At 40.7% G+C, this 12,627-nt stretch overlaps 1 protein-coding gene across 4 annotated transcripts in view; it reads right to left on the reverse strand.

The window, feature by feature from the left end:
- The window catches only part of TENM2 (teneurin transmembrane protein 2), a 1,190,981-nt gene that overhangs the window by 10,738 nt on the left and 1,167,616 nt on the right, over nt 1-12,627 (reverse strand). For all 4 annotated transcript variants that reach the window (XM_087760050.1, XM_087760049.1, XM_087760052.1 and 1 more), the window contains 4 exons: nt 12,353-12,507; nt 10,984-11,858; nt 4,096-4,271; nt 2,274-2,509 (listed from right to left, as the gene is read on the reverse strand). In XM_087760050.1, the coding sequence (XP_087616176.1) occupies nt 2,274-2,509; nt 4,096-4,271; nt 10,984-11,858; nt 12,353-12,507 (1,442 nt within the window). The remainder of the gene's footprint in view (nt 1-2,273; nt 2,510-4,095; nt 4,272-10,983; nt 11,859-12,352; nt 12,508-12,627) is intronic.

The raw sequence follows: 12,627 nt of genomic DNA on the forward strand, positions 1-12,627 counted from the left end.
AAGGGAATCTTATCAAGACTTTATCTGAAACTACAACAAGACACTGAACGTGTGGTGCATAAAATAGTAGCGGACAGTAAGCGGGATAACGCAAAGGTGAAGCGCAGGTCTTCCTTTCTCGGCTTAATGAAGTCTGCCCAGGCACGTTTGCAGAGGCCGACATGGAGAGCTGCCACGATGAGCAGAGCTGGGGGCACAGGTAGCAGCACTACCTGAAGAACCATTGAATAGTTTGGGTTGGAAGGGACCTTTAAAGGCCATCGAGTCCAAGCCCCCTGCAATGAGCAGGGACATCTTCAACCAGACCACGTTGCTCAGAGCCCCGTCCGGCCTGGCCTTGAATGTTTCCAAGGATGGGGCATCTACCATGCCTCTGGGAAACCTGTGCCAGCATCTCACCACCCTCATCGTAAAAAATTTCTTCCTTATACCTAGTCAGAATCTCCCCTCTTTTAGTTTAAAACCATCACCCCTTGTCCTATCGCAACAGGCCCTGCTAAAAAGTCCGTCCCCATCTTTCTCATGGGCCCCCTTGAAGTATTGAAGAAAAGGGGTATGGGCTCTGGTAAAGACTCACAAGAGGCGAGTCCCGTATAATAACACCCCCTTTCAGTCATACTTGATTCTGAATTGGGGATTCAGGAGATGGCTCCGCACACTCTCTCACCGGCCGTCCCGGCGCCGGTGGGTGTTTAGCTCTGCCCCCGGTCTGTGCCGCTACGTGCCACAGCTGTCCCAGCTGCCGCAGCCCGCCCTGCCTGCCACCTGCTCCCCCCGATGTCCCAACACACTCGCTCTATTTCATTCACTAAACAATTTATAAAGATGAATTAGAATAAATGAGATGCAAATAAATTCTATGCTTTCTCCATCATTTTCAAATTTCATTTTCAGTCCACTCAACCTGTTATAATCTCATAGTGATTTTCATTTAAAAGAGCTAAATGGATATGTGATTATTGTTACAGGAACTAACACCAGACAATTAAATGTTGAGGTGTTGCTAGATAAAGCAGTGTTTTGATTTGCATAAACACGATGCAAGAAAATCCATCTCAGGCAAGGTTTCAGCTCTAAGATGTGTTTAACTTCAGCTAATTACCACAAGTACCTCTATTAAATTTTTAGTATTGAGAGTTAGGATTACAGCAATTTCATTTCAGGGTCCTATTTATTTTTATTTTGAACACCTAGTCAAAATGCAGAGCTGATCTATTTTCTACTTATAATCAACTTCTGCAGGTCAACACATCAGAAATCAATTACACAGCCATGAAATTTAGTCATTAAGGATTAGCTGCTAATCTCATTCCATTTTTTGTCTAACCTTCCCCCTCTCCCCGATAGGTGCATTCCGACATTTGTGAGAATAGGGAAAGACTTGTTAATTCAACACTGTGAATCAGATGTTAAGCAATAGGAAAATACCAAAATTTAACATCCGAGTCTTATTATTTTTTTGTAAATTACTACATAATTGTTTACACATATTGCATTTAATAGATCATCTTGAACACACAGAACTGTATCTCATGTCCAATGATGTTGAAAGAATTATTAAACGAACCAGGACTTGATAAGCACTACATTTGTTTTCGGCCCAGCATCTCAAAGCGCTTCCAAAACTGTATATATGCTGAAGCAGGCAGTGAAAGTTTAGATACTTAAGGGGTGAAAAACAGGCCAGCTAAGCGCAGAATGGGATTAATCCAGCTGCAGCACATCTTTAATTTGGCAGGGGATGGATTACATGACCTGAGTGTCTGTCTTATCCTATGCTTATGGCTTTGTAATTATGGCAATTATTTTCCAATCGTGCCATTTGGGAAAGGGAATAAACACAATATGCCTGTCTCAATGAATCTGTAGGGGGATTTTACAGAAGTAGAACGTAACCGCTCAAGCTGTAATCGTGTTTGTTCCCCAGGACTAGCTGTGGTAAGTGTGCCATAGCATTTTTAAAAACAGTGAGTGGTTGGGTTCCCCCCCCCCCGCCCCCTTCAGAAGCAGAGTGACTTGCAGCAATATTCTGGGTATTTTTACCAACCTCTTTTGGAATACTTTTAGTAATGAAGCTTCTATAGCTGATTGCAGCGGATGATCCCATGCAGTTAACTGACCTCTCAAATAAAGAAAAGATTGTCAGACCAAAGACAGTCCCAGAGTTGTACATTTTTAACAAGTAAAAATAGGGAAGACGTCCTTCAAAATGGAAAATTAATTTTCTGCCCACAGAAGAAAAGATCATCATTGTAACGACAGATTCTACTTACCCTGAGCTTTCTTCCAAACACAGTCACTTTGCCTTTAATCTGTTCCTTCCTCAGACGCCATTCAATTGAGTTTAAACCATTTTCCATTGGCAGAGAAATATTACATCGTCCTATGGTGGGAGTCACCGTCCCCGCCAGGACATGGGGTTCGCTGTGAAAGCTAATGCTCATGCCATTGGCATACATCACTCTCAAGGTACCATTATTACAGAGCTGGTAGCTGTTCCTCACTTGATCTACAGCAATAATGAAAAGAAAATAATTTAGCTACTCCAGTCATAAAGAAAACATATAGCTTAATTTGATTGGTTTTTTTATTGCACTCCTGTTGATGTTAAATGAAGTCAGCCTGCAATTACCATTTACGTGGTACTATGGTGGAAATTACAGACGTTACTGATTCATGTAAAGAACAGTAGTGTAACAGTGAGCCTGCAGAGAGATACTGTGTTTCTTTCATTATGCTTTCCCTTTAGTCTTAATTGTGAATCAAAATGCACAGTGATATGTGTTCAGTCACGTAAGGTATTTCTAACATGAACAAAAACTCCTGACAACTGTACTGCTGGATAAACAACAAACCATTAAACTCCAGGACAAAAAGAAAAAAAAAAAGATGACTGCTGGACTCTTCATGAGTGGGAAGAAGTAAGCACCCTTCTTTTCCTTTTCCTCTGTTTAAAAAATGTCTCCAAGCAGAGGCTTTGTACAGCAGTTCAGTCTGGCTTTAAATCCTCCAGGTGTGGGGCTCCAGCAACGCAAGCTGGCAGCCACAGCCCTTTGCTTGCCGGCCTTCCTGCCAGCCCAGCAGAAGTGCCCCAGCCTGATGCGCACACCCGGCCTTTCGGCCGTCGGAGAAGAGTTATAAAAATAATCCTGGACTTTTATGGCTGTGCAGTTCTCCAGCTGTCTGACGCAGCCAAGTCCATTCTCAGCCAGGATGGAGCGCTACAGTGTGCAACTGTCACCAAAGCATCAATATTTGTCTGACAGAAGGACAGCATCTACCTAATTAATCATCTGGTATAAGAGAAATAAAGTCTTTGCAACCAGATGTGTCACGGTATAATAGTCTATAAATGTTGACATTTATGTCAGGAGGAGACTATTGTTCCATGATGAAATTCTTATTCCAGTGGCATTACATCTTAATTAAAAAACCCCATCACTCACCAAATCCCTTTCAGTCTATCTTTGATAACTGACTGTTTTCGCTTCATCAGATAGAGCGCCTGGGCGGTGCTGGAAAGCTCTACGAAAACATTTAACCGCTTTGCTGCTGATCTCTCCTGCCATGCTTGGGCTGTAACGCTGTTCTCAGAAGTGCCAACTGTGGCACAAGATCATCCACTGCCCCAATTGTTCTGCATTTTATTTAACGGTAGTGTATAAATTTGGCAGATTTCATTTCTAATAGTAGGAGGTTACCTGAGCCTCTCTCTCCACAAGGATCTCTACCCAGGCAGCCAACGCGCAGCAGCCAGACTGCCTCTCTGTGGCACTGAAGTCAGAACCAATTTTGCAGTGAAGTACAGAGAAATACGCGAGTGGGTAGAGCGAACCTGACCCAAGAGGTAATGACAGGACGAACTTAGGCCAGCAGGTAATGACCATACAGATTTGACACAAAGCCATGATTGTGAAATGTCTCTTACCTGTCCTGAAGACCTGTCATTTTAGGAATAAGCTTTATGGGAGTTTTTCTTGCAAACCTTATATATTTTTCCCCTGCTCATGAGTGTACAAATGACACAAATCTTTTGCGAACTGCTTTCTCAAGTTGTGTGTGTGGTTAGATGTGCTGAGAAGCGTGCTTTGGTACCTTGAACAACTGTATAGGAAGCCTCCACAGAGGAGAGATTTGTGATGACCGTGACATCGTCATCCCGATTAGAATTCTCAATGTCGATGGTAATAGACTTTTCCATTTCTCGATGAAGGCTAGTTACCACTCCAGTGGGACGTGTTACATTGGTCAGACGCCCTTCATGATCATAGCTAATAGAAAAGTTAGTGAGAGCAAAAAAGCATGAGGATATATGTTCATTTCAATACCCAACGTATTAATAATTCACCACATTTGTGCAAAAAACCCAGAATGAAACAGATTTTCAAGAACATCCTGGCCATATCTATTTCTCTGTTCTTGAAAGAGTCTATAATGATGAAATAGTAATTTTTAGAGACACTGATCTCAACTACATGACTGTAAATCCAGGCTAGCACCTTCTGAATTATTAAATTAATTGATTAAATTATTATGGATATACAGAGTGATATTTGGCTCAAACAATTATAATTAGTAAATCCATCTGTATTTTAATAGTTGCATTTCACTCTAAGGAAGCGGACTTATGATGGATACTACAATATACAATTGCATTCACTATACGTTTGCAATTGAATACTTAGTGGAAACTACTAAGTATGGTCTTAAGTGACGTATCAAGGAATAAACTTGCCATAAGAGAGGACGTCAGCTTGAGAAAATAATGATTTCATTTAGATCTTATCTGTGGTATCAAACTGCATTTTGGGGTCAGTATTTTGGCTCATAAAGCTGAATGCCGAGAAGTTAAAGCACAGAATAGGTTGGAGTTGCACAAAGGGCAGCAGTCAGCACTCCGAATATACCTTAGATGAATTAAGTGCTCCAAAGGCATAAAGATAAAAAAATAAAAGAAAAAGGGCTCTCCATGAGTTTATTGAGTTAAATTTATTTAGAGGTATAAAGCCTGAGGAGGGGGGAAAGAAGGAATGCTGCCTGAAATCAAATCATAGTGTTTCTCCCTTTCCTGTAGTATGCTGTATTTGTGTGCATATGTATGCTACAGAAGCAATCCCTTGGATCTTAAGGGCAAGAAATAGGGACCTGCAACAAAATCAGTATTCCAGTCTGACATTCTGCTTGCTGCAATTCTCTACTTGTGCAAGAGTCTCTCACCCAGCCGCTACCAAAGCGCACATACTTCTAAACAGCAGAAAGGCAAGAAAAAATGTCCTGTGTAGATAAAGGGAAAAGTTTAGGTAGAGATTGAAACCAACTGGTCATCCTTCGAACGTAGAAATCCAGGGAGCGGGAAGCCTGGAAGAGAACTGGTAAATCCATTGCACTGCCTGAGAGTAACAGAAGAGAAGAGGAGCACATTTAGTATCACGGAGCTAGCTGAGTTCTTTGTACGTCGTGGTTAGCTGTAAAGATGAAAAAAAATCAGTGCTTTCAACATGACTTTTTACAATTAAATCATTCAGAAACCTCAAAGTAGGCCACCTGAACTGTATAGCATATCTCCAAAATTAACACACAAACTGGCTCCTCAGTTAATACAAATATAAAATATGCCTTTCCAATCCATTGCAAATGGTTGCACCCATTCAACTGAATATTGAGGGAGAAGGAAAAAAATCACCTGTGGAGCAACAAGCCTTACCAGAACCAATGGAAGTATTAGGCAAAGAAGTAAATCAATAAAAGAAAGCATCATGCGACCTAAAGGGGACCAATAATATATTGTGTTCATTTAAGCAGTTCAGGATCAAATAAAGATGAAGCAGCATGATTTTTCTTAATAGAAGTCACACGTTTCTACTCATATATATATATACACATAATTTTTTTTTTAACCATATCAACAAAATACTGGATAAAAGATAATATGTTGAGATGGTCTAGGAAAGGGGGTTTGGTTAAGTCTGTATAAAGGTCTTCACAAAAAAACATTGCAAAGTACTCATAAAGTATAGATGAGGGAAGAACTTGATCCAGTCAAGCATCCATCTAGCAAGGAAAAACAAAAAGTACAAAAAAGGGACAGTTTCAAAAATCTCAAAGGTTAATAATGGGATAGGCCCTACGAGTCTGTATGTGGACTACTGCGGTACATTTAGTGATCAGCAGAGTGATGAAGAGAACACTTAGGTGCCAAATTTTACAGAAGAGACAATGCTATTTAGGACAAACTAGAAAAGTCTATGAGTGGCTTCAGCGTGACTATGCAGAGCTGGGTGAACATCCAGAAAAATGGTTGGCGAAATTCCCCATCAGCAAATATATTTTAGGCAATGCAAATGAGACATTAATTTAAACTCTTCCTTCACATTGCTGGGTTTCTAATTAACCCAGGAAAAATTCCTGGGGATTGCTGTGGGCTACTCACTGAAAATCTCTGTTCAAAGTGCAAGGGCAGTCTAAAAGTAAATATGGATGAGGACATACAGAGACTGAAACAGAAAAATGAAAATATTGTAATGCTATTTCTAGAAATCAGTGTTTTGCCTCCCACCATGGGGCATATTTCCCTGTGCTGGTCACAATTTTTGAAATCAGCAATGGCAGAGATTAAAAGGGTTTATAAGCAAGGGATGGACACGCGTCAAGTGATATAAAAGTACTCTCTACAAAGATTTAGTTTACGAGCTAGACGTATAAAAAAATTCACTACTTATATGATATATACAGACTGCAATACCCATGTACAAAAAAGGCGTTTCTACTTTATCCATTGCATCAATAAAATCGTATTTAAAAAAATACCTTAAAGGTAGAAGATTCTAAATTAATAAAACAGAAACCGTTTATGTACTACAAAATTTAGTAGTGACATATTACTGAGTTGTTTTGTTTTTTTTTTTTTAAATTTATGTATTACGTGAGAGCAAGTGCTTAGTAGAATACAACACCCAGACGCTTATCTGAATAATAAGAATAAAGCTATATAGGAATTAAATGGTCATATACCTTTCTTCTTCATGACATGAACCCGGGTCTAATGAAGTAAAAAAAGAAAATTTTGCAATGGAAAATATACTAATCGACCTGGGACTTCTTGGTATCTTCTTCAGAAGCAGCCACTACATATCACAGTCCGTGACACAGCATCAGGCTAGATGAATCAGATCTGACAAGGCAATCTTTGTATCTTCAAATAAGGTGCGTTCTGGGTACACTGAAATTCCTGAGCTTTTGTTACTGACTTCAATTAAAGTAAGGTTTCATCCCAAGTTTTTCTACTAACAAAATTACAAGGGGAGAGATCCTTCCTTAATCCCAGTATCTTAAAAACCCAGCACCTCCTGGTGCCCACTACCAACTCGCTAACATATTGCTAATTGCGACCAAGTCTGCCCGAGCAGGTAAAGGCTTCCGAGAGCGGCCAGCTCTGGGCGACCCCAGCCACCGGTGCCCGGGCAGACACGAGAGCTGTTGGCCGATCCTGCCTGCAGCCTGAGCTGGTGCCCGCCAGCCTGGCGGCTCTCAGCTGGCCACCGCCAGCCCGCGTGGGCTGGGCCACCAGCCACAGCTATAGCTCAACCGTGAGACACCGCCGAGCACTTGGGTGGCACAACTATCTGACCTGTGCATCCCTTCAGCGGGCTTGTGGTAATGCACTGAAGGCTCTTCTCCCATCTCCAATATTATGGCACCTCTATATCGTATGCAATTTTTACTGCTAGCATTCTGGTCTTTGAGGTTTGAGACGCGTACTGCTCGACAGCTTGCAGGTGGGAGTAGCTAGGACAGTGCCATACGCAGTACTGCAGAAAGGAGTAACAGCTGCCTTTGCCTTAAGGCAGCGCAGGGCAAGGTGCAGATCCACATACATTTACATATATCCCCATTTTCTCCCCCTTATAAAAACCACGCTGATGCAGGAAGAAAACCGCAGCATTCTCTCAGGATGCTCCCAAGACCAAGTGGAATACCACTGAGGATCACTTCAAAGATCTGTGCTTCATGCCCAAAACCAAGCTTAAATTACCCCATGTGAGCCTGCTGGTAGCTGTTACATTATTTAAGAGCCTTGCCTGTTCCTACTGCAAATGAACTGCACGCATATACACGTGCACTATATACATAGATAATATACGTATGGAGTGTGTATACACACGCACACAAACAGTTTGTGTATGCATTTCTCTGCATATACACATGCATACCTTGATATACGGCACAAATTTAAATCTGTGAGCATGTTGAGGGCACAGTTTCAGATACCCAATAAGACAGCACGGCACTTCAGCGTCTGGTTGATATACATGCACTGAAATAAATCTTTCGTAAGAATTTTAGTTCATGTGGTATTTTACTCCTTAAAAGCCATTTGTTCTTTTCCAGTTCTGCTGCCATATTAACAATTTTGGGTATTATCTCTGTATGAATGCATGAATGTAATGGCACAGAAAACTATTTTGTTGTCCTTATAAACTCTCATTGGCTAAGTATTTCTTTCATCTTCAATTGATATTAACGTATAGCTACCAAAATAAATTGCATAATGATGAATACAGAATTTTCCCCTTGGAGCTGCTTCGAAGAACAAACAGAAGCCAGAAACCTGTATTGAGTGACTGCAGACTGTGAATGATTGTAAATCTGATTTAAATAATTATCACAATCCTACTAATAATCCCCTCAACTGTGGGGGCACATGAGATGACAAGGCATATTAAGGAGTTACTGAAAGTCACTCAGCTGCTTAGGATCAGCCTAAAGGAGATGCCTCTATTTTTCTGGTATTTTGTAGTGAGTATCTCCAGTGCATATAGCTAACTTCTAGTCCTCACAAAGGGTTTTCCACGCACATATGGAGGCACGTATCTTCTTTTAACGCCTTTGTGAATGGCATTTTATGGCTTTTTTCCTAACTAAGGTAACAATCACCATATATAGTTTATTTTATACATGTACTATAAAGTATATGCATTTTTAATGCAAAAACCATCTACACTGTCCTCTCATCTATGGGCTCTATGCTTATGGGAACGTATGTACAAATCTGGGAGAAAGTAAGTTATTTCTGCTGCCTCATCACAGTTACTAATCATCTAAGGCAGTTCCTCAGGCTGTACTATTTACACCTAAATATGGCAGTTAACGTCCACTGACCTGAAGCAAGGGTTGCGCATCTTTTCTTACTTGATCTTGGGAAAAAATCTAGTCAACGTGTCAGCACTATATACACATTAAACTATATTTTCAGATGCATCTCAGTAAGACTTCAAAGCCCCTACCTTGTATATTTACTTTGGAATCGTAGTACAATTTTTCTATTAAATCGTGCTAACTTAGGACTTCACCTGATTCTCAGCCACCAGTTATACCGGTTTTGTAACTTGTAACTTTCTGATGACCTTTTTTTACGTTCCATTGATTTTCATGTAGAGTTTTAAATTACTTTGCGATTTAATTTTCTACAATTAATTACTGGTGTTTTGAGAAATAACTAGTTTATATGACTTCTGATCTGAATCTTGAGCTAGCTATTGAGGAACAAAACAACAAAAAAAACCTACCTAGAAGGGCATCCAGATTTCATCAGCAATAATGTCAGATTTTACCACCGTCTAGTGCAGTGAGCTTTTACTTGCTCTTGTAATCAGCGGGTAACACCTTCATGCGTTCACATACCTGGATTATTTCTGTAACTAACGTGTGGTAAAGAAAGACTCTTTGCAAAATATTAAGGGGAAAAAAACCTCCGTATCTGTACCCCCAGCCCAGAGGAAAAACGGCAGCGGTTCAGTTTCCAGGGCCCAGCAGAAGGACCACGAGAGGGCACTGCTTTCCTTTCTACGGAAACGAAACACATCACGGACAAAACACTCATGTGCAGTGCTGATTTAGACCCATTTAGAGCAGGCTGAGCGCAGTTCTTTTTTTTCCTGCATTACTTATGTTTTCTCTAAAAAGAAAGAAAGTGGTGGCTAAGATGAATGCATTAGTAAACTAAAATAGCCGTGCATCACTGCTAGTCTGTAACCTTAAAAATAAGCCCACAATTTAAAATTAAATATTCATACTTTTTACCCACTCACTTGAGAAATGGTATTTAGTAATCATTAATTAACAATTTCAAATGAAATATATGGCATCAGACTCGCCATACTTAAAAGTTGTATCTATTTTCAATATATCATTTAGCTTCTGTATTTAAAATTGTTTTGATCAATAAATGGCAATAAGACTACTAAGAACAGGATCACTATTAATAAAAATTTGACTCGTTTTTTTAGATTTTTACTGTACTTTTGAACGTCATCTCTGATGAATTTCATTTGAAGAGGAAGTTCTGTCTTTTTAATCCATACACTCATGAACACCAGTGTGCTTTTGGGTTATCTACAAATTATGGAAGTTACACCAGGGGTCTGACAGATAGCTGGGGATCTAATTTCCTCACTTGTCTCAAGACTGAACAATCAGTGAAGTTAATCAACATTTTAACAACCATGAGTAATACATGAGTCTGAACAGAAAGATATGTAATTTGAGTTCCAAAAGAAACGGCAGCGTTAGGGTTCCTAGCGAGAGGCAGCTCAGTAGGAGCCACAGATTGCTGGGGGCTGCTCTGGATGGGAGTTATCTGCAGCCGTGCTGATGACTAAGAGCAGGGGCCCAATCTGGGAAATCAAACACGGGTTTCTGAACGTGGCAGACAGTCCTTCGCAATGGCGGTGGGTGAGCTTCCCCACCGGCCTCAAACTGCGGGCAGGAATTTAGGTGGTTCGGTACCCACCCAAAGGACCCGGCCAAACTGACGAAATCAAGAAGCCACTTAATCATTTCCAGTATCATACTAGACTGAGATGTAACGGCCTTATTCAGTACCAGTGAAAAGCCTACAACAAATTTCAGTAGGGTCAGTTTAGGGCCTACTCGCTACCATTTGAAAAATAAATGTACGCTTAATATATCCAAAAACATTCTTACTCATAAAATGTTGTCCATCCTGTTTCATCACTCTTCGTTGCTAAGAGACCACTGTTTCCGTTATATGTCATTAATCCGAGCTCCAGGGTCTGTGTTGAGACTAGCTTGAGTCCACCATTAGTGCCAACAGCCAGCGTGACAATCTGATTATCCGGCATCAGTAAATGGCGGGGCATCCCACTGGCATCCCGACGGACCTTCAAGGAGTTGCCATTGTTGTCCATCACCTCCGTGACATCGTTATCGCTGCTATAGGTGAAATTGTACAAGTACTCTCCGGTAACAAGGCTGAGAGTGTACTGGTGAATCCCATCAGCATTGAAGACATACAGCTCCTGTTCTCCTGGAGATGCAGCTTCATATTGGTTAAAAGAATTAAGAATGGGCCTGTTTTTACTGACAGCCCTAATGCGGATATTTCCAAGATCAGCTATGTAGATGGTACCATCTGGGGCCACAGCTAAGGAAGATGGTGAATTTAAGATGGCATCAGTGGCATACCCATCATCCCCAGAATAGCAATTACAGTTGACATCATTTTTGCAATCACAGTCTGAAGCTGCCCCTGCAAGAAGGCATATTTCTCCATTGGTAGTTACCTGGCGTAGCCGATTAATTTTTTTTTCATCTGTCTCACTGATGTAAAGAACTCCTGTGTGTGAGATGGCAATGGCACTGGCTGATTCAAGTGCAGAATGAATAGCCAGTTTGCTAAGAGAGTAGTCTATACCAGGAACCTGGCAGTGCATGGGGCGTCCAGCAATAATGCTAACTTGATGATTTTCTGTGATCCGTAAAATAACATTGTTCTCTAGGACATAAAGTGAGTTGTCCATGGGATTGACAGCGAGATCAGTAGGCCACTCCAGCCGTACCTATGAGTTGCACAAATTATTACTGTAAAACTCGTAACTGAAAAGTACACTTCTAGTGTTTAAAATTCCATGTGTAACAACAGCAAATTAGTGAGGGGTTTATCAGCGTAAATCATGAAACCAAGCCATGAACGGCAACTATTTCAAACAATGATTTTGTTTTTCGGAAATATTAAAGCTACGTGCAGTGGTAACTTTGGCTAATTGTGTTTCTGTGCAAAGAATGAATGCTACATTGTGGAAGCTCTACAATAATTACAGAACAACAAGCAATTAAGACAATAACTCCCATTATCTCAACCTTATTTCTCTATAGTTGCATAAATAACCTGTGTTAGCCACAGTAAAAGGATGGTTCACTCATTTCAGTAATGAATCAAATATGCTATCATCTTGTGCTGCATAATGTATTTCTTAAGTGGCCAGGCAGTCATCCAAAATAGACGCCCATCTCTTCTACGGCAGAGAAGAAAATAAATGCAGTAAGAGTCTACCTGGGTGACGTCCATGCTGGAATCACAGCTGAGAGGTCGAACAGCAGTTAGGTCATTGGAGCCCAGCAGGGTTGATATAATTCCGTTCTGATCCACTTTTCTAATCATAGTGGCATCAACAAAATACATGAGTCCATACTTATCCACTGCAATTCCTGCAAATATAAAAACCAGGCATCAGTGAAGCAGTGAGGCTCCTTGCGTCAAGGCAGGCTTCATCTTATTAACAGGTTTACAAAATGGTGACGTGTGTTCACTTCCCCTGTTCTTTCCTC

Source organism: Nipponia nippon, unplaced genomic scaffold (assembly GCF_047370975.1).
Source record: "Nipponia nippon isolate SJK-2023a ecotype South Korea unplaced genomic scaffold, ASM4737097v1 scaffold_21, whole genome shotgun sequence".
Taxonomy (NCBI): domain Eukaryota; kingdom Metazoa; phylum Chordata; class Aves; order Pelecaniformes; family Threskiornithidae; genus Nipponia; species Nipponia nippon.